At 37.4% G+C, this 23,603-nt stretch overlaps 1 protein-coding gene and 1 pseudogene across 1 annotated transcript in view; one reads left to right on the top strand and one right to left on the bottom strand.

Annotated features, from left to right (window-relative positions):
* LOC110573135 (disintegrin and metalloproteinase domain-containing protein 5-like) overlaps positions 1 to 23,603 on the bottom strand; it is a 145,658-nt gene that overhangs the window by 55,540 nt on the left and 66,515 nt on the right. The window contains exon 12 of the mRNA XM_021681556.1: positions 16,843 to 16,938. Coding sequence (XP_021537231.1) covers positions 16,843 to 16,938 — 96 coding nt within the window. The remainder of the gene's footprint in view (positions 1 to 16,842; positions 16,939 to 23,603) is intronic.
* LOC110573096 lies at positions 5,362 to 6,322 on the top strand (annotated as a pseudogene).

The following is a 23,603-nucleotide window of genomic DNA, read 5'->3' as shown; positions in this document are numbered from 1 at the left end:
CTGAGATAAATCCCTCTTGGTCATGGTAGATTATCCTTTTCACATGTTTCTGGATTCTGCATGTAACTTTTTTAGAATTTTTGTATCCATATTAATAAGGTATAGTTTTTCTCTAGTTTTCTTGTGATGTCTTTGGTATTCAGGTGATACTATCCTCATAGAATGAGTTTAAAGGGTTTTTTTTCTCATATTTTCTGAAAAAGATTGTGGAATATTGGTGTTTCTTTTTTAAATGTTTGATAGAATTCAACAATAAAGCCATCTAGACCTGAGCTTTTCTTTATGGAAAGATTTTAAGTTACTAATTCAATTTCTTTACTTGTCCATTCAGATTTTCTATTTTTTCTTAAGTCAGTTTTGGTAATTTGTGTCTTCCTATTTTATCTAAGTTGTCTGATTTGCTGGATATGGTAGTTTAGCAGATTTCCTTATAATTCTTTTAAATTATGTAAGGTCAGTATTGATTGTCCCCTTTCATTTCTGTAAAACCTCTCTTTCTTAGTCTAGGTAAAGTTTATCCATTTTTATTGATTTTTTTAAAGAACAAATTTTGGTTCCTCTGAATTCCTCTCAACCTTTATTTTCTTCCTTATATTTGCCTTGGATTTAATTTGTTCTTCTGTTTATAGACTTTTAAGGTACAAGCCTAGATTATTGATTTATTTCTTATTTTCTAATATAGGTACCTACAAGTAAAAATTTCCCTCTAAACACTGCTTTGCCTTTATGCCATGTTTTGTTTTTTAGTTTTCACTCAGTTCAAAATATTTCTAAACTTCTTGTGATTTCTTCTTTGACACATTGATTATTGATAAATGTGTTATTTAATTTCTAATATTTGTAGATTTATTAAATTTCCTTCATTTGTTGATTTTTAATTTTATTTTATTGATATCGGAGAATATACTTTATATGATTTCAGTCTTTTAAAATATACTAAGACTAATTTTTTACCCTAGCATATGGTCCATCCTCAAAGATATTCCATGCATGCTTATAAATACTGTATATTCTGCTGTTGCTGGGTGGAATGTTCATTAATGTCAATTTGGTTAAGTTGTTTGACAGTGTGGTAGAAGTATTCTATATCAATGATGATTTTTAGTCTGGTTGTGGGAAACCATGAGCCAGAAGACCCAGGAAAGCTACACTCAGATTCCTGACCCACAGAAACTGTGAGGGGAAATGTGAATTTTAATTTGGGGGGTAATATATTATGCAATAATAGTAATATATAACATTGCCTTATAGAATCTGATTTTTGCCTGCCACCCTCTCTGTCATAGTATGGGTTCTCCAAAAAACAGAGCTTGAAGCAAAACTTATATCCTAATGCTTCATTAAGGTTTGGGAGCTTGGGGAGATCAAAGCAAAACAAATACAAGATGGTTGGTGCATTAATAAGCTGGCCAAAGTTTTACCAAAGATATGTAGTTGCTGTCTCCAGAAAGAGCATATGAAACATTGCATTTCAAACAATCTGTCATCTGGATTGAGCAGAAAACCATGGCCAAGCATATCTGGGTAGTCACATAGACTCAGTCCAGGAGACCATGTACTATAGCAAATAAGGTGGTAAACTAACCATATTGTATGTGAATTCTTCATTTTTACAAAGGCATTTACCAGAGGTTTTTTTTAATTGTCTTTAAAACAGAAGCCAGTTTGTAAAATGTCTGACTTGTCAACCATGTTCTAGAAAAATGTATAATAATTACCTTACCTACTATGGTTTGAATTGGCATTTATAACAAAGAAGCCATATTTTGGAAATGAATGTTCATTAGGCACTTTTGTCTTTTAATCAGTAGCAATGAGCAGAAAAGCATGGCTGAACAATTCTGAAAAGTCACAAAAACTAGGTCCAATACACTATTTCTTTCTCTATCAGTCATTAAATTGTAAGAACATAAGAAGCCATTTTTCTTTCTTTATTCATTTCCCGTTCTCAGAATCTTTTTATTACTTGTCTTTTGTTTGAATCATGTATACCAATACTTCTACTTGTCACTGAGGTATTAGATCAAATGTCATCCCTTAGAGAGCTATTCCTTGTTTACCCTGACTAAAATACACCCTCACTCAGTCTTTATTCTTTTGCCCTATTTTATTTTTATTTTTTTTAAGACTTTATTTATTTGACAGAAAGAGAGAGAGAAAACAGCAGGGGGAGCAGTAGAGGGAGAGGGACAAGCAGAAGCAGGCTCTCCACTGAACAGGGAGCCCGACGCTGGGCTTGATCCCAGGACTCTGAGATTATGACCTGAGCTGAAGGCAGACTCAACCACCTGAGGCACCCAGACACCCCAGCCCTATTTTATTTTTAAATCACATATCACTATCTGAAATTATCTTTTAAATATTTGTTTATTTAAAGATTAATCCTCTGTAATACCCCTCAGGATGGGATAAAATATTTTCTGAATTAGTGAGTGGATAAACAATTTCAAGCTGCAAATAAACTGTAAATGAGTATCTGTTTCTAATGTCAACCTTTTATTTCATCCAAATTTCACTGAGTTTTTATTTGTATATTTTGGTTGTTTTCTCCACACATTGTTGCTGTACATTAGTTTTAAGGATATGAGTAAAGTAGAGTGATGTCTACTTGCCACATTAAACTGAATTACATCAATTTTCTTTGATATTAAGAAAACTTAAAGATAGGACTGTGTTTTCAGTTCTATCTTTCTTTTTCTCTATTTTTCCTTCTGCTCTAATCCTTACATTTGACTCTACCTTCTTAATATTTGTCTTCCAACTCTATGACTAGTTTGAGGGACAGAAATTTGGGTATCCACTAAGATTAGCATTGATTTCATGCTTAAATTGCAAATTTAGTTTATCTGTAATCATTGCTTATTTCATACACCATTAACTTTATTGTGTTCAGTTCCCTTCTTATGACATTGTCTTAATTCAAAGAGGTCAACCCTTGTAATTTTTTGAGAATGACAGTTTCCTGAAATTGCTTCTGGATCCTACAACTTAATTTTAAAAGCACATCCAAAGAACGATGTCACAAGATGGCAAAATAAGAATCCCCTACTCATATTTTCCCTCAGCAACAATACTTAACAGTAGTCCACAGACAAAAGTGCCTTCAGCAAAGCTCTGGGATCCAAGTAGGAGACACTGAAACCCAGGTGAACTCTAGGACTGAGGAAAGCTAAATTGAAAAGGCAGGCCCTCACCCAGGCAGCTACTTTCTGACCCCAACTAAAGACCCAGAAATAGCTCCATACCCAAGGACTTATCTCAGCCCCATGTGGCAATGATCCTGCTATAAGCATCACATGCCAAGGAACCCAGGAGGAGTCACATCTACCCATGCATGAGTAAGAGACACAAGGACCTTAGTTCCAGATGTAGACCCTGAAATGGCCCATGAATCAGCTGTGGTCCAGGAGTACCAGGAGGTAAGCACAACAAACTTAGACTATTTTGAAAGGGTCACGTGACTGAGCTCCAGCCCCTACCAGCAGCAGCCTGAAAACCATCCTGCTGGTACGGGTTTTTGAGAGGAGACACTCCCATCTTCACCAAAGATTCAGAATGGGCCCCATAATCAGCTCCAGTCTCCCTCCCAGTCCCAGTCCCCAAGCAGTCCTTCCAGCCCTGGGACTTTGCAGGAAACTCTCTCACTTATGGTTGGGAGTCCAAAAAGGGCCCAATATTATGTGATAGCCCCCTCCCAGCCTAAATCCACTAAATGTCCTGCCAACAAAAGGACCTGTTGGGAGACACTCCTGTCTGTACTTCCAGAGATCCTGAAAAACTCCTATACTTGGCTCCACTCAAGAGCTGTCCAGCCCACTCAGGGATCTGGCAGGAGACATGCCCATCTGTGCCCCCAGAGCCAGGTCCTCAGACCTCAATCTTGGTTGTGGACCCTGAAACAGCAGAGGAACACAGTTCTAGCCATTCAAAGCCATGGTCAGAGCCATCCCTGACCACAAAGAGACTGACCCAGTGATCTGGCAAGAGCCCTCCTAGGAACTTAGTGGGAGTCACACCCATCCACACAATGGGTAACAGGATGCTGTCAAAACATCCAGTTGTGGGCCCTGAAGCAGATCTTTGTCCTACTGTCACCCTACAGAACAAGGTACTTGAGGCAATCCCATATAGGAACCAAACAGGATCCATACCCACCCAAGCTCCAGGTACAAGCCCAACAACCACAGATCCCACTACAGACTCAGCAAAAGCCTTGTAAACTGGCTCTAAACCCAGCAACTGCCAATTCTGGAGGTAATCCCATCAGCCTAGGAATTGATAGATCTTAATCTGCAGAAACCACTCTGTAGAGACTAGAAGAGGTGTTTGCTCTTTTAAATGCCCAGATACCAATCAAAGGCTACATGGATCACAAAGAATCAGGCAACTATGACACCATGAAAGCAAACAAATAAAGCTAGAGTAACCAATCACAAAAAATGGAGATCTATGAATTGCCTCACAAAAATTCAAAATAATCATCTTAAAGAAACTCAGTGAAATGCAAGAGAACACATATAGACAACTGAACAAAATCAGGAAAACATGTAAGAACAAAATGAAGTAATAAAGAAATAAAAACCATCAAAAAGAACCAAAGAGAAATCCTAAAGTTGAATAAAACAATAACAGAAATGAGAAATTCAATAAAGGGCTTCAACATCAGAATCAATCATTCAAAATAAATACTAAGTGAACTGGAATACTGTTGATTTGAAATTAGCTAGTTACATGAACAAAAAGAAAAAAGAGTGAAGAAAGCCTATATGAATTATGGGACATCGTTAAGCAAATTAAATTCATATTATGAGATCCCTGAAGGAGAAAACAAGAGAGAAAGGAGTAGAAAGATTATTTAAAGAATAATAGATAAAAAATTTCCCAAATTTTGGAAGAAGTATAGACAAACAGGAACAGAAAGCTAAAATGACTTCAAGCAAGAACAACCTAAGATTGACCAGGACAAATTATAATCAAAATGTTAAAAGTCAAAGGAAAACTTTTGAAACAAAAATTGAAGATAAAAATTACTCATTACATATAAGGGAACCCACATACGGTTATCAGCAGATTTCTGTGCAAAAAATTTTGTAAGCCAGGAGAGAGTGAGATGATAAATTTAAAATGCTGAAAGAAAAAAAAAAAACTGTTGGATAAGAAAACTATTCATCGCAGAACTGTCCTTCAGAAAATAAGGAGATTTAAAGACATTCCCAGATAAATAAAAGCTAAGTGAGTTCAACACCTCTAGATCTGTCTTATAAGAAATACTACAGGGAAGATACGTTGGTTAGATTACTCCTTTCTGCCCATGGACGCCACCGAGTAGGCATCGTTAAAGTCTCCCTTCCCACCACTGTCATGTCTAAGTCAGAGTGTCCCAAAGAGCCTGAACAGCTGCGGAAGCTCTTCATCGGAGGTTTGAGCTTTGAAACAACCGCTGAGAGTCTGAGGAGCCATTTTGAGCAATGGGGAACGCTTACAGACTGTGTGGTAATGAGAGATCCAAACACCAAGGGCTCCAGAGGCTTTGGGTTTGTCACGTATGCCACTGTGGAGGAGGTGGATGTAGCCATGAATGCAAGGCCACACAAGGTGGATGGAAGAGTTGTGGAACCAAAGAGGGCTGTCTCAAGAGAAGATGCTCAAAGACCTGGTGCCCACTTAACTGTGAAAAAGATTTTTGTTGGTGGCATTAAAGAAGACACTGAAGAACATCATCTAAGAGATTATTTTGAACAGTATGGGAAAATTGAAGTGATCGAGACCATGACTGACCGAGGCAGTGGCAAAAGAGAGGTTTTGCTTTTGAACATTTGATGACCATGACTCTGTAGACAAGATTGTCATTCAAAAATACCATACTGTGAATGGCCACAACTGTGAAGTAAGGAAAGCCCTATCTAAGCAAGAGATGGCTAGTGCTTCATCTAGCCAAAGAGGTCGAAGTGGTTCTGGAAACTTTGGTGGTGGTCGTGGAGGTGGTTTTGGTGGGAATGACAATTTTGGTCATGGAGGGAACTTCAGTGGTCAAGGTGGCTTTGGTGGCAGTCGAGATGGTAGTGGATATGGTGGCAGTGGGGATGGCTATAACGGATTTAGTAATGATAGAAGCAACTTTGGAGGTGGCGGAAGCTATAATGATTTTGGCAATTACAACAATCAATCCTCAAATTTTGGACCCATGAAAGGAGGAAATTTTGGAGGCAGAAGCTCTGGCCCCTATGGTGGTGGAGGCCAATACTTTGCCAAACCACAAAACCAAGGTGGCTATGGTGGTTCCAGCAGCAGCAGCAGCTACAGCAGTGGCAGAAGGTTTTAAATATTGCCAGGAAACAAAGCTTAGCAGGAGAGGAGAGCCAGAGAAGTGACAGGGAAGCTGCAGGTTACAACAGATTTGTGAACTCGGCCAAACACAGTGGTGGCAGGGCCTAGCTGCTACAAAAAAGACATGTTTTAGACAATACTCATGTGTATGGGCAAAAAACTCAAGGACTGTATTTGTGACTAATTGTATAATAGGTTATTTTAGTTTCTGTTCTGTGGAAAGTGTAAAGCATCCCAACAAAGGATTTTAATGTAGATTTTTTTTTTTGCACCCATGCTGTTGATTGCTAAATGTAATAGTCTGATCATGACACTGAATAAATGTGTCTTTTTAAAAATGTGCTGTGTAAAGTTAGTCCACTCTGAAGCCATCTTGGTATACTACCCCAACAGTATGAAGTTAGAATTCCTTCAGGGTGATACCAGGTTCCATTCGAAATTGATTTGCAACCTGCTTGGGCACAGAAGCCATTGTCTCCACAAACCTTGGTGTAGTTGAACTGACAGTTAATGTGTTGTGACCTGGAGCTCACCATTAAAAGGGTCACTCAAGCAAAGTCCTGGAGTTTATTTGGTTATTAATATGATTGTTGGCACATCCTATGCAATATAGCTAAATTGTATTATGGTATCAGACAAAATTATAGGTGGGATTAAAGCTTGTGTATCATCCAAAAAAAAAAAATACTACAGGGAGTTCATCAAATTCAATGAAAGGACACTAACTCATGAAAATATTTAAAGTACAAAACTCACTGGTAAATGTAAATATATACTCAAATTCAGAATACCCTAATACTGTAATGGTGGCAAAATACTTTTATCTCTAGTACAAAAGTTAAAAGAAAATAGTCTTATAAAGTAAATATTGTTACAATGATTTGTTAAAAGATGCACAACATAAAAAGATGCAAAGTGTGATATTAATAGAACAAAATGTGGGGGAATTAAATAAGAATTAAAAATGTAGAGCTTTAGGGGGGCGGAGCAAGATGGCGGAGGAGTAGGAGACCTGGATTTCGTCTGGTCTCAGGAATTCAGCTGGATAGGGATCAAACCATTCTGAACACCTACAAACTCAACAGGAGATTGAAGAAAAGAAGAGCAACAACTCTCTCATCAGAAAAGCGACCACTTTCTGGAAGGTTTTTTCTGATTTGTTTAGAGTATATTTTCTGGGGACGTTGTTACTCTGCCAGCATTTTGTTCTCTCATTAATCTATTCTCCTCTGCACAAAATGACAACACGGAAAAAATCACCTCAACAAAAAGAACAAGAGGTAGTACCGACTGCCAGGGACCTACTCAATACGGACATTAGTACAATGTCAGATCTAGAGTTCAGAATCATCACTTTAAAGATACTAGCTGGGCTTGAAAAAAATATGGACGTTATTAGAGAAACCCTTTCTGGAGAAGTAAAAGAACTAAAATCCAACCAAGTAGAAATCAAAAAGGCTATTAATGAGGTGCAATCAAAAATGGGGGCGCTAACTGCTAGAATAAATGAGGCAGAAGAGAGAATCAGTAATATAGAAGATGAAATGATGGAAAATAAAGAAGCTGAGAAAAAGAGAGATAAACAACTACTGGATCACGAGGGCAGAATTCGAGAGATAAGCGATACCATAAGACGAAACAACATTAGAATAATTGGGATCCCAGAAGAAGAAGAAAGAGAGAGAGGGGAGGAAGGTATAATGGAGCAAATTATAGCAGAGAACTTCCCTAATTTGGGGAAGGAAACAGGCATGAAAATCCAGGAAGCACAGAGAACCCCTCTCAAAATCAATAAAAATAGGTCAACACTCCGACATCTAATAGTAAAACTTACGAGTCTCATAGACAAAGAGAAAATCCTGAAAGCAGCTCGGGAGAAGAGATATGTAACCTACAAGGGTAGAAACATTAGATTGGCAACAGACCTATCCACAGAGACCTGGCAGGCCAGAAAGGACTGGCAGGATATATTCAGAGCACTAAACGAGAAAAATATGCAGCCAAGAATACTATATCCAGCTAGGCTGTCATTGAAAATTGAAGGAGAGATAAAAAGCTTCCAGGACAAACAAAAACTAAAGGAATTTGCAAACACAAAACCAGCCCTACAGGAAATCTTGAAAGGAGTCCTCTAAGCAAAGAGAGACCCCAAAAGCAACATAGACCAGAAAGGAACACAGACAATATACGGTAACAGTCACCTTACAGGCAATACAATGGCACTAAATTCCTATCTTTCAATAGTTACCCTGAATGTAAATGGGCTCAATGCCCCAATCAAAAGACACAGGCTATCAGACTGGATTAAAAAACAAGACCCATCGATATGCTGTCTGCAAGAGACTCATTTTCGACCCAAAGACAGCCCCAGATTGAAAGTGAGGGGGTGGAAAACCATTTACCATGCTAATGGACACCAAAAGAAAGCTGGGGTGGCAATCCTTATATCACACAAATTAGATTTTAAACCAAAGACTGTAATAAGAGATGAGGAAGGACACTATATCATACTTAAAGGATCTATCCAACAAGAAGATCTAACAATTGTAAATATCTATGCCGCTAACATGGGAGCAGCCAATTATATAAGGCAATTAATAACAAAAGCAAAGAAACACATCGACAACAATACAATAATAGTGGGGGACTTTAACACCCCCCTCACTGAAATGGACAGATCATCTAAGCAAAAGATCAACAAGGAAATAAAGACTTTAAATGACACACTGGACCAAATGGACTTTACAGACATATTCAGAACATTCCACCCCAAAGCAACGGAATACACATTCTTCTCTAGTGCCCATGGAACATTCTCCAGAATAGATCACATCCTAGGTCATAAATCAGGTCTCAACCAGTACCAAAAGATTGGAATCATTCCCTGCCTATTTTCAGACCACAATGCTTTGAAACTAGAGCTCAATCACAAGACAAAAGTCAGAAAGAACTCAAATACATGGAGGCTAAAGAGCATCCTACTGAAGAACGAATGGGTCAACCAGGAAATTAAAGAAGAATTAAAAAAATACATGGAAACCAATGAAAATGAAAACACAACTATTCAAAATCTTTGGGATGCAGCAAAGGCAGTCCTAAGAGGAAAGTATATAGCAATACAAGCCTTTCTCAAGAAGCAAGAAAGGTCTCAAGTATACAACCTAACCCTACACCTAAAGGAGCTGGAGAAAGAACAGCAGATAAAGCCTAAACCCAGCAGGAGAACAGAAATAATAAAGATCAGAGCAGAAATCAATGAAATAGAAACTAAAAGAACAGTAGAACAGATCAACGAAACTAGGAGCTGGTTCTTTGAAAGAATTAACAAGATTGATAAACCCCTGGCCAGACTTATCAAAAAGAGAAGAGAAATGACCCACATCAACAAAATCATGAATGAAAGAGGAGAGATCACAACCAACACCAAAGAAATACAAACAATTATAAGAACATATTATGAGCAACTCTATGCCAGCAAATTAAATAACCTGGAAGAAATGGATGCATTCCTAGAGATGTACCAACTACCAAAACTGAACCAGGATGAAATAGAAAACCTGAACAGACCTATAACCACTAAGGAAATTGAAGCAGTCATCAAAAATCTCCCAAAAAACAAAAGCCCAGGGCCAGATGGCTTCCCAGGGGAATTCTACCAAACATTTCAAGAAGAATTAATACCTATTCTTCTGAAACTGTTCCAAAAAATAGAAATGGAAGGAAAACTTCCAAACTCATTTTATGAGGCCAGCATTACCTTGATCCCAAAACCAGACAAAGACCCCATCAAAAAGGAGAATTCCAGACCAATATCCCTGATGAACATGGATGCAAAAATTCTCACCAAAATACTAGCCAATAGGATCCAACAGTACATTAAAAGGATTATTCACCATGACCAAGTGGGATTTATCCCTGGGCTGAAAGGTTGGTTCAACATCCGCAAATCAATCAATGTGATACAATACATTAACAAAAGAAAGAACAAGAATCATATGATCCTCTCAATAGATGCAGAAAAAGCATTTGACAAAGTACAGCATCCTTTCTTGATCAAAACTCTTCAGAGTATAGGCATAGAGGGTACATACCTCAATATCATAAAAGCCATCTATGAAAAACCTACAGCGAATATCATTCTCAATGGGGAAAAACTGAGAGCTTTCCCCCTAAGGTCAGGAACGCGGCAGGGATGTCCACTATCACCACTGCTATTCAACATAGTATTGGAAGTCCTAGCCACAGCAATCAGACAACAAAAAGAAATCAAAGGCATCCAAATTGGCAAGGAAGAAGTCAAACTCTCACTCTTTGCAGATGATATGATACTTTATGTGGAAAACCCAAAAGACTCCACCCCAAAACTGCTAGAACTCATACAGGAATTCAGTAAAGTGGCAGGATAGAAAATCAATGCACAGAAGTCAGTGGCATTCCTATACACCAACAACAAGACAGAAGAAAGAGAAATTAAGGAGTCGATCCCATTTACAATTGCACCCCAAACCATAAGATACCTAGGAATAAATCTAACCAAAGAGACAAAGGATCTGTACTCAGAAAACTATAAAATACTCATGAAAGAAATTGAGGAAGACACAAAGAAATGGAAAAACGTTCCATGCTCATGGATTGGAAGAACAAATATTGTGAAGATGTCAATGCTACCTAGAGCAATCTACACATTCAATGCAATCCCCATCAAAATACCATCCACTTTTTTCAAAGAAATGGAACAAATAATCCTAAAATTTGTATGGAACCAGAAAAGACCCCGCATAGCCAGAGGAATGTTGAAAAAGAAAAGCAAAGCCGGCGGCATCACAATTCCGGACTTCCAGCTCTATTACAAAGCTGTCATCATCAAGACAGCATGGTACTGGCACAAAAACAGACACATAGATCAATGGAACAGAATAGAGAGCCCAGAAATGGACCCTCAACTCTATGGTCAACTCATCTTTGACAAAGCAGGAAAGAATGTCCAATGGAACAAAGACAGTCTCTTCAACAAATGGTGTTGGGAAAATTGGATAGCCACATGCAGAAGAATGAAACTGGACCATTTCCTTACACCACACACAAAAATAGATTCCAAATGGTTGAAAGACCTCAATGTGAGACAGGAGTCCATCAAAATCCTAAAGGAGAACACAGGCAGCAACCTCTTTGACCTCAGCCGAAGCAACTTCTTCCTAGAAACATCGCCAAAGGCAAGGGAGGCAAGGGCAAAAATGAACTATTGGGACTTCATCAAGATAAAAAGCTTTTGCACAGCAAAGGAAACAGTCAACAAAACCAAAAGACAACCAACAGAATGGGAGAAGATATTTGCAAATGACATATCAGATAAAGGGCTAGTATCCAAAATCTATAAAGAACTCATCAAACTCAACACCCAAAGAACAAAGAATCCAATCAAGAAATGGGCAGAAGACATGAACAGACATTTTTCCAAAGAAGACATCCAAATGGCCAACAGACACATGAAAAAGTGCTCAATATCGCTCGGCATCAGGGAAATCCAAATCAAAACCTCAATGAGATACCACCTCACACCTGTCAGAATGGCTAAAATGAACAAGTCAGGAAATGACAGATGTTGGCGGGGATGCGGAGAAAGGGGAACCCTCCTACACTGTTGGTGGGAATGCAAGCTGGTGCAGCCACTCTGGAAAACTGTATGGAGGTTCCTCAAAAAGTTGAAAATAGAGCTACCCTATGATCCAGCAATTGCACTACTGGGTATTTACCCCAAAGATACAAAAGTAGGGATCCGAAGGGGTACGTGCACACCGATGTTTATAGCAGCAATGTCCACAATAGCCAAACTGTGGAAAGAGCCAAGATGTCCATCAACAGATGAATGGATAAAGAAGATGTGGTATATATACACAATGGAATATTATGCAGCCATCAAAAGGAATGAGATCTTGCCATTTGCAACGACGTGGATGGAACTGGAGGGTATTATGTTGAGTGAAATAAGTCAAACAGAGAAAGACATGTATCATATGATCTCACTGATATGAGGAATTCTTAATCTCAGGAAACAAACTTAGGGTTGCTGGAGTGGGGGGTGGGGTGGGAAGGATGGGGTGACTGGGTGATAGACACTGGGGAGGGTATGTGCTCTGGTAAGCGCTGTGAATTGTGCAAGACTGTTGAATCTCAGATCTGTACCTCTGAAACAAATAATGCAATATATGTTAAGAAAAAAAAAAAAGAAGAAGGTAGCGGGAGGGGAAGAATGAAGCGGGGGAAATCGGAGGGGTAGACGAACCATGAGAGACGATGGACTCTGAAAAACAAACAGGGTTCTAGAGGGGAGGGGGGTGGGAGGATGGGTTAGCCTGGTGGTGGGTACTGAGGAGGGCACGTTCTGCATGGAGCACTGGGTGTTGTGCACAAACAATGAATCATGGAACACTTCATCTAAAACTAATGATGTAATGTATGGGGATTAACATAAGAATAAAAAAAATGTAGAGCTTTAGTATGTGATTGAAGATAAGTTATTATCAGCTTAAAATAGACTATTATGTGATGGGGATTAAGGATTGCACTTGTGATGAGCACCAGGTGTTGTAAGGAAGCATTGAATCACTATGTTGTATGCCTGAAACTAACATTACACTTTATGTTAACTAACTGGGAATTTAATTAAAAATTTAAAAAAAATAAAAATACCTTACAATCCAACAATTGCACTATACTGGGTATTTACCCCACGAATATAAAAACACTAATTCAAAGGGATACATGCACCCCTATGTTTATAGCAGCATTATTTAAGTAGCCAAATTAAGGAAGCAGCCCAAGTGTCCATCGATAGATGAGTGGTTAAAGAAGATGTGGCATATATATATATGCAATAGAATATTATTCAGCCATAAAAAAAAATGAAATCTTGTCATTACAATGACAAGGATGGAACTAGAGTATAATGCTAAGCAAAATAAGTCAGATAGAGAAAGACAAATACCATATGATTTCACTCATATGTTGACTTTAAGAAATAAAACAAGCAAAGGTAAAAAAAAAAATGAAAGAAAGAAGGGAGAGAATCAAATCAAGAAATAGACTTTTAATTATGAAGAACAAACTGATGGTTACCAGAGGGGAGTTGGGTGGGGCGATGGGTTAAATATGTGATGGAAATTAAGGAGTGCACTTACTGTGATGACCACAGGCTGATGTATGGAACTATCAGAATACTGAATTATTACATTGTATACCTAAAATTAATATAACACTGTATGTTAACTAAATGGAATTAAAATAAAAACTTAAAAAATAGACTATTATATCTATAAAATGTTTTATGTAATCCTTATCACAATCACAAAGAAGAAACCTACAGTAGACACACAAAAGGTAAAGAGAAGGAAATTAAAGCACATCACTACAAAAAATAAATCACAAAGGAAGACAGCAAGAGGGGATTAAAGGGAAAAAAGAACTAAAACAAACAAACAAAAAAACCCAGAAAATGATTAACAAAATGGCAATAGAAAGTTCTTAACTATCAATAATTACTTTAAATGTAAATGGATTTTCTCTAACCAAAAGACACAGAGTGGAAAATGGATAAAAACCAAAATCTAACAATAAGCTGGCTACAAGAAACTCAATTTACCTTTAAGGACATTCATAGGCTGAAAATAAAGGGAAGTAAAAAATATATTCCATGCAAATGGTAACCAAAAGACATCAGGGTTTGCTATACTTAAATCAGATAAAATAGACTTCCAATCAAATCTCACACACACACACACACACACACACACACACGAAGAAAGTGAAGAGAATATAACACTTGTAACTATATATGCACCAAATATTGGAGTGCCTAAAATTTTAAATATTGACAGACTGAAGGGATAAATAGCAATTCAGTAATAGTAGAGGACTTCAATACCCTACCATTAACATTGGATAGATCAATCAGAAAGAAAATTAGGAAGAAAATAGCAGGCCTGAATAAAACTATAGAACAAATGGACCTTAAAGACATATATAGAACATTATGTCCAACAGAACAAAATACACATTCTTCTCAAGCACACATGGAACATTCTCCAGGATAAAACATATGTTGGTCCACAAAGCAAGTCTTATGAAATTTAAAGGAATTGAAATAATATCTCATATCTTTTCCACACACAATGGTATGAAACCTCAGGAAAAAAACTGAAAATTTCACAAAATATGCAATTTAACACCATACTCCTGAAAAACCAATGTACCAAAGAAGAAAAAAAAGGAAATCAGAAAAGTATCTTAAAATAAATAAAAATTAAAAAAACAACATACCAAAACATAGGGACATAGGAAAAGCAGTTCTAAGAGGTAAGTTTACAGCAGTAAATGCCTACATTAAAAAAATCTCAAATAACCTAACTTTATCCCTAAAGGAATTAAAAAAGGAAAACAAACTAAGCCCCAACTTAGTAGAAAGAAAGAAAGAACAAAGATCAGAGCAGAAATAAATGAAATAGAGACCAGACAAACAATAGGGGCAAAAATCAATTAAACCAAGGGTTGAGTTTTGAAAAGATAAACAAAATGGCAAACCTTTAGCTAGACTAACCAAGAAAAAGAGACAGGACTCAATAAAATAAAATTATGAAAGAAAGAGGAGACACTAAAATTGATACCATAGAAATACGAAGTATCATAAAATGCTACTATAACAATTATCCACCTGCAAACTGCATAACCCTTTAGAAGAAATGGCTAAATTCCTAGAAACAGACAACCTAGCAAGACTGAATCATGAAGAAATGGAAAACCTGAACAAACCAAACACAAGTAGAGACTGAATTTGTTATCAAAGCTTCTAACAAAGACCAGAAGTAGATGGTTTCACAGGTGAATTCTATGAAATATTTAAAGAATTAATGCTAATCTTTCTCAACTCTCCCAAAAATTAAAAAGGAGGGAACACTCCCAAACTCATTTTACAATGCCCGCTTTACCCTGATGCCAAAGACAAATAAGGGAAGAAACAAGAAGAGACATTTACAAGCCAATATCCCTGATGAATATAGATGCAAACATTCTCAACAAAATACTAACACAGCAAATTCAACAACCCATTAAAAGTATCATATACCATGATCAAGTGAGATTTATGCCTGAATGGAAGGATGATTCAACACACAGGAATCAATAAACATAATATACCCCATTAATATAATTAGGGGCAAAATTCACGCAATCCTCTAAAGTAGCAGAAAAGACATCTGACAAAATTTGACACACTTCTATGACAAAAGCTCTCAACAGTTTGTGTATAGAACAAACATATATCAATATAATAAAAGCTATATATGACAAGCCTGAACTAACAATTTTCAATAGTGAAAAGCTGAAATCTTTACCTATCAGATCAAAAACAAAGTTGTCCATTCTTACCACTCCTGTGTAACATAGTACTAGAAGTCCTAGCCAGAGCAATTAGGCAAGAGAAAAGAATTAAAAGGCATCCAAATCAGAAAGGAATAAATAAAACTGTGGGGGAAATGGAAAGATGTTGGTCAAGGATACAAATTGTCAGCCATAAAATGAATCAGTCTGGGGATCTCATGTACAGCATGGTGACTAAAGTTAATAATATACTGTATACTTGAAAGTTTCTTACTAAATGTTGAATGTTCTTGCTATGTAATGAGGTGCATGCGTTAACCTTATTGTAATCATTTCACAATATATACTTATATGAAATCATTACATTGTACACCTTAAACTTACACAATGTTATATGTCAATTATATCTCAATAAAGTTTGGGGAAAGAATTTTAAAGATAAAAGCATATTCTTACTCCAATCTTATGGACTTCTGCCATTTACCTTGTTCGGGAGTTTCTTTTTTCTTTAGGATTCCAGTTAATTGTTCTGGATGCAGGGCAATTATTCAGGAATTCTTTAAATACTTTCAATAAAGAGGGATTGGTCAATTGTAACAATAACTGAATTGCAAAGGAAGAGCAGACTTTACCAGAAGACAGTGAAGAGAATTTAGTTAACAAACACAAACAAACAAACAAAAAACTAATCTAACTTCTTGACCCCATGTGGTGTATGGTGTTAGAAAATAAGACATGGGTGTTGCATGCAACTGATGAATTACTGAACTTTACATCGGAAACTAATAATATATTATATGTTGGCTAATTGAATTTAAATTAAAAAAAAGAAAAGAAGACTTTAAGAGAGTTGCTTCAGGTGTATGTTGATTGCAGAAATATCTCAATGGGTACAAGAAAGATTTGTAATAAGATATAAAGATGGGAATTCAAGTCAGGAGAGAAGAATGATCAGGCATTATGTACGTGAGAGTCCTGGAAATAACAGATTACTGAATGGACTAAAGTGTAAGAGGGGTCCAGTGTGCTTGGATATAATACAGTGCAAAGGGCTGATAGGGTATTGACATGCTTCTCATCTCTTTGAAACAAGTATTTCAAGAAATTTAATGCTGAGCTACTATAAAATAGATTGCTTCTTACCTTGCAATCTAGTGTGCAGCATTCCCCAGAACCACATTGTTTACCCTTTTTCTTTACACATATCCTAGGATCACAGCAGTCTTTATGTGTACAATTCTGTAAACAAATAGACAAATTCAAATGATATCTTCTCTCACATCAGTTATGATAATGTCTTTTAAGAAACTTGCCAAGTTCATCTAAATTGCCAAATTCATTTACATAAAGTAGTTTTTAATATTCCTTATTTTAAAAATATGTAGGATGTGTAGTAAGTAATGGACCCTCTTCCATTCCTGATACTGGGAATTTCTTTTTTCTTTCATTTCTCCACCAGCACAGCAAGAGGTTTATCAAGTATATTGATTATTTTCAAAGCCCTGACTTTCATTGTCATTGATTTTCATTCTCTGATTTCTATCTCATTAATTTCTACTTTTATCTTTATCATTATTTCCTTCTTTTTACTTTAGATAAATTAACTTAGACTAATATTTTAGCTACCTTAAGTAGCATTCTAAATAATTTTAGACCTTTCTTCTTCAATATAAGCATTTATAGCTAGTGATATTCCTTGTAACACTGTTTTACCTGAATCCCATTGATTTTGATGTTCTGTTTAAATTTGTATACTGTTGTGTTTTTTTTTAAGATTTTATTTATTTATTTGAAAGAGAGAGACACAGCAAGAGAGGGAACACAAGCAGGGAGAGTGGGAGAGGTAGAAGCAGGCTTCCCGCAGAGCAGGAAGCCTGATGCGGGGCTCGATCCCAGGACCCTGGGATCATGACCTGAGCCGAAGGCAGACGCTTAACGACTGAGCCACCCAGGCGCCCCTAAATTTGTATACTGTTAAAAATATATCCTAAAATTGCTTTTGTTATTTTTCTTTGAGCCAAGGGTCATTTAGAAGTGGTAGTTTAATTTCCAAATATTTAGGGGCTTTTCAAGATATTTTATTATTCTTGAATTCTAATTTAATTTTCAACACAAAATAAATATGTTGAGATTTATTTCATGCCTCAAATATTCTATCCTGATGAATATTCCAAGTTCTCTTGAATTTTTATATTTAAGCTGTTAAATATAGTGGCCTATAAATATCATCATATTAAGGTGATAGTTTTGTTCAGGTCTTCTATAACCTTACTGATTTTTTGTCTAGTTGTTCTATCAGTTACTGAGAGATGTGAAATAAATCTCCAAATATGATAGATTTGTCAGTTTCTCCCTTTAGTTCTGCAGTGATTGCTTCATAAAATTTGAAGATTTAATGTGTGTGTGTATATATATAAATGTATTTTTATAAATGTTTATATATTTATTATTGTTATATCCTCCTTTTGTATTTATCCTTTTTTTCATTTTGAAGCATTACTGTATCTTTATTTTATGTATTAATATAGTCAGTATAGCTCCTTGTATTTACTGTTTGCTTGTTACATCCTTTTCCATTCTATTATTTTCTATGATACAGAGTATTGAGGTTAAAATGTATCCCTTATTGATAGCATGCAATTATTTCTTGATTTTTATCTAGTCTGACAACTTTTGCCTTTTGATAGAGTGTCTGGCCTATTTACATTTAATGTAATTGTTAACACGCATGTATTTCAATTTCTTATTTTGCTGTTTGTTTCTATTTATCTCACCTTGTTTTTCTTCCTCAATTCTTCCCTTCTTGTCTTATTTTGTGTTGATGAATATGTTTAATATTTACCCAGTAAATCTTCTATTGGCTTTTTTAGCTATATCTCTGTATAATTTTTCAATATTTGCTCTAAGATGTACAGTAAGTATCTCTTTTTTTCATGGATTTTTAAAATTTTTTATTGTTATGTTAATCACCATACATTAAATCACTAGTTTTTGATGTAGTGTTCCATGATTCATTGTTTGTGCATAACACCCAGGGCTCCATGCAGAGCATGCCCTCTTTAATACCCATCACCAGGCTAACCCATCCTTCCACACCCCTCCCCTCTGGAACCCTCATTTGTTTTTCAGAGTCCATTGTCTCTCATGATTCGTCTCCCCCTCCGATTCCCCCCCCCTTCATTCTTCCCCTCCTGCTATCTTCTTTTTTTTCTTAACATATATTGCATTATTTGTTTTAGAGGTACAGATCTGTGATTCAACAGTCTTGCACAATTCACAGCACTCACCATAGCAAATACCCTCCCCAATGTCTATCACCCAGCCACCCCATCCCTCCCACCCCACCCCCTATTCCAGCAACCCTCAGTTTGTTTCCTGAGATTAAGAATTCCTCATATCCATGAGGTCATATGATACATGTCTTTCTCTGATTGACTTATTTCGCTCAGCATAACCCCTCCACTTCCATCCACGTCATTGCAAATGGCAAGATCTCATTCCTTTTGATGGCTGCATAATATTCCATTGTATATATATACACCATATCTTCTTTATCCATTCATCTGTCGATGGACATCTTGGCTCTTTCCACAGTTTGGCTATTGTGGACATTGCTGCTATAAACATTGGGGTGCATGTACCCCTTTGGATCCCTACATTTGTATCTTCGGGGTAAATACACAGTAGTGCAATTGCTGGGTCATAGGGTAGCTCTATTTGAAGCATTACTGTATCTTTAATTTATGTATTAATATAGTCAGTATAGCTGACTATATTACTGTTTTCCAGAGTGGTTGCACCAGCTTGCATTACCACCAACAGTGTAGGAGGGCTTCCCTTTCTCTGCATCACCGCCAACATCTGTCATTTCCTGACTTGTTAATTTTAGGCATTCTGACTGGTGTGAGGTGGTATCTCATTGAGGTTTTGATTTGGATTTCCCTGATGCCGAGCAATGTTGAGCACTTTTTCATGTGTCTATTGGCCATTTGGATGTCTTCTTTGGAAAAATGTCTGTTCACATCGTCTGCCCATTTCTTGATTGGATCATTTGTTCTTTGGGTGTTGAGTTTTGTAAGTTCTTTATAGATTTTGGATACTAGCCCTTTATCTGATATGTCATTTGCAAATATCTTCTCCCACTCTGTCAGTTGTCTTTTGGTTTTGTGGACTGTTTCTTTTGCTGTGCAAAAGCTTTTTATCTTGATGAAGTCCCAATAGTTCATTTTTGCCCTTGCTTCTCCTGCCTTTGGTGATGTTTCTAGGAAGAAGTTGCTTCGGCTGAGGTCAAAGAGGTTGCTGCCTGTGTTGTCCTTTAGGATGTTGATGGACTCTTGTCTCACATTGAGGTCTTTCAACCATTTTGAGTCTATTTTTGTGTGTGGTGTAAGGAAATGGTCCAGTTTCATTCTTCTGCATGTGGCTGTCCAATTTTCCCAACACCATTTGTTAAAGAGACTGTCCTTTTTCCATCAGACATTCTTTCCTGCTTTGTCAAAGATTAGTTGACCATAGAGTTGAGGGCCCATTTGTGGGCTCTCTATTCTGTTCCATTGATCTATGTGTCTATTTTTTTGCCAGTACCATACTGTCTAGAGAATGACAGCTTTGTAATAGAGCTGGAAGTCCGGAATTGTGATGCCGCCAGCTTTGCTTTTCTTTTTCAACATTCCTCTGGCTATTCGGGGTCTTTTCTGGTTCCAGACAAATTTTAGGATTATTTGCTCCATTTCTTTGAAAAAAGTGGATGGTATTTTGATGGGGATTGCATTGAATGTGTAGATTGCTCTAGGTAGCATAGACATCTTCACAATATTTGTTCTTCCAATCCATGAGCATAGAACGTTTTTCCATTTCTTTGTGTCTTCCTCAATTTCTTTCATGACTATTTTTGTTTGTCCTGGAAGCTTTTTATCTCTCCTTCAATTTTCAATGACAGCCTAGCTGGATATAGTATTCTTGGCTGCATATTTTTCTCATTTGGTGCTCTGACTATATCATGCCAGTCCTTTCTGGCCTGCCAGGTCTCTGTGGATAGGTCTGTTGCCAATCTAATGTTTCTACCATTGTAGGTTACAGATCTCTTGTCCCAAGCTGCTTTCAGGATTTTCTCTTTGTCTTTGAGACTCGTAAGTATTACTATGAGATGTCAGGGTGTTGACCTATTTTTATTGATTTTGAGAGGGCTTTGCTGTGCCTCCTGGATTTTGATGCCTGTTTCCTTCCCCAAATTGGGGATAAGTTCTCTGCTATAATTTGCTCCAGTATACCTTCTGCCCCTCTTTCTTCTTCTTCTGGGATCCCAATTATTCTAATGTTGTTTCGTCTTATGGTACTGCTTATCTCTCGAATTCTGCCCTCGTGATCCAGTAGTTGTTTATCTCTCTTTTTCTCAGCTTCTGTATTTTCCATCATTTGGTCTTCTATATCACTGATTCTCTCTTCTGCCTCATTTATCCTAGCAGTTAGCGCCCCCATTTTTTATTGCACCTCATTAATAGCCTTTTTGATTTCAACTTGGTTAAATTTTATTTCTTTTAGTTCTCCAGAAAGGGTTTCTCTGATAACTTCCATGCTTCTTTCAAGCCCAGCTAGTATCTTTAAAATCATGATTCTGAACTCTAGATCCAACATCGTACTAATGTCCGTATTGAGTAGGTCCCTGGCAGTCGGTACTACCTCTTGTTCTTTTTGTTGAGGTGATTTTTTCTGTTTTGTCATTTTGTCCAGAGGAGAATAGATGAATGAGAGAACAAAATGCTAACAGGGTAACAACGTCCCCAGAATATATACTCTAAACAAGTCAGAAAGACCTGAAACCAGGGGAAAGGGGAATGAAAGAAAAAAGAAAAAGAAAAAGATAAAAACAAACAAAAACAACAAAACAAAAAAAACAGAATATGATTAAATATGATCAGCCTGTTGCATAGATCAGTGCCACACACTAGATTTTGGGTGTATTTTGGTCTGTTAGAAGAAAGTGCTTCCCAAATTTTTAAAGAAAGAAAAACTTATGTATGTTCAAAAATAAGGGTTGATACGATGAAGGGATGGAATATGACTGTAAAGATGAAAATTTTAAACAATTTTATAAAAAGAATTGATAAGTTCTTTGAATAAAGAAAGAAGAGGATTTAAAAAAAAAAAAACCAGAAAATGTGATCAGGCAGGAGACTAGAACAAAGCCATACACTAGTGATTTAGGGTATATTTTGATCTGTTAGAAGAAACTGTATCTCAAAATTTTAAAGAGAGAACAACTTACATATATATGCCAATAATAAGGGTAACTACCATGAAGGGATAGAATATGACTCTAAAAATGAAAAATAAAAATGTTTTTTTAAAAAAGGGATGGATAAGATGGTTGAAAAAGGGAAAAAGAAAAATTCAAAAAGAAAAAGACAGTTAAAAAAATTAACTTTGAAAGACTAAAGAATCAGGGGTAAAAAAGCCATGGATTCTATGTGCAGTATTCCCCTAGCGCTGGAGTTCTGCTGTTCTCATTGATCGGTAAACTTGGTCTTGGCTGGTTGTTCTTGCTGATCATCTGGGGGAGGGGCCTGTTGCCATGGTTCTCAAATGTCTTTGCCGGAGGCGGAATTGCCCCGCCCTTGCCCGGTAGGGCTAAGTAATCTGCTCGGGTTTGCTCTCCGGAGCTGTTGTTCCCTGTGAGCTTTCCGTACAGCTTTGGAGGCCGAGTGTGAAAATGGTGGCCTCCCAATCTCCGCCCCGTAGGAGCCAAGAACTCGGGGCCCCACTCCTCAGTGAGCCCCCAGAGAAAAGCCGTCAGTCACTCCCATCTCCCCAGTCTCCGGCCGCACTCCGTGCTCACCCGGCCTGTGACCAAGCGTTTCTATCTCTGGCACCTGACCCCGTGTGGAGTCTCCAAACCCAGCAGATCCCTGCAGTGTGCTCCCGCACCGCTCCTCTAAGGGGGAGGAAGGGGAGTCTCCCTGGATCTGCCACTTGTTGGGTCCCTGCTGGAGGAGCAGTGGCCGGACTGTGCCACGGATCACGGTTTATGGCAACCCCAAGCTGAGAGCCCGCGCCTCGGCTCCATCTCTGCAGCCGGCTTCCCCGCTCCGATACCTGGGAGCTCTGCCGCACTCAGGCACCCCGGTCTTTCTGTGACCCTGAGGTCCTGAGACCACACTGTCCCAGAGGGTTCCACCCCCCACTTAGCCACCAGAGTGACGTCCCTCACCGGAGCCGACTTCTAAAAGTTCCGATTTTGTGCTCCGCGACTCTATCACTTGCCAGAAGCGCCCCCTCCCCCACCGTCTATCCTCCCAAATATCTCCTTGGATTCACTTCTCCGCACGTCCTACCTTCCAGAAAGTGGTTGCTTTTCTGTTCAGAGAGTTGTTGCTATTCTTTTCTTTGATCTCCTGTTGAGTTTGTAGGTGTTCAGAATGGTTTGATCCCTATCCAGCTGAATTCCTGAGAGGAGACGAAATCCAGGTCTCCTACTCCTCCGCCATCTTGCTCCACCCCCCTACAGTATCTTTAAAATACTATAATCTACTTAAAGTTAATACTGATTTTCTTCAGGTAAATTATAGAAACCTTGCAACAGCTTATTTCATTGTACCCTTCCATATTTAGTGCTGTTATTGTTATTATATAGATGTAGGTATGTAGATACACACACACATATATACACATAATTGTATATATGTGCATATGTATGTATATCTGTTTATATGCATATATACACATATGCATCCATAAACGCAAACATAACTATACATGTGTATATGTGTACATATATACATGTAAATACATATTTATATGCACATATATGTATTATGTATATATGAATGCATAGTGAATAAGTATATGTATTTACATATCTGTGCATGTATACAATGTAGTTAGTAAAATTAAGAGTAGAAAAGAAA

Source organism: Neomonachus schauinslandi, chromosome 2 (genome assembly GCF_002201575.2).
Source record: "Neomonachus schauinslandi chromosome 2, ASM220157v2, whole genome shotgun sequence".
Lineage (NCBI taxonomy): Eukaryota > Metazoa > Chordata > Mammalia > Carnivora > Phocidae > Neomonachus > Neomonachus schauinslandi.
The sequence above is the reverse complement of the archived record's forward strand: the minus strand, read 5'-3'. Positions and strand labels throughout refer to the sequence as shown.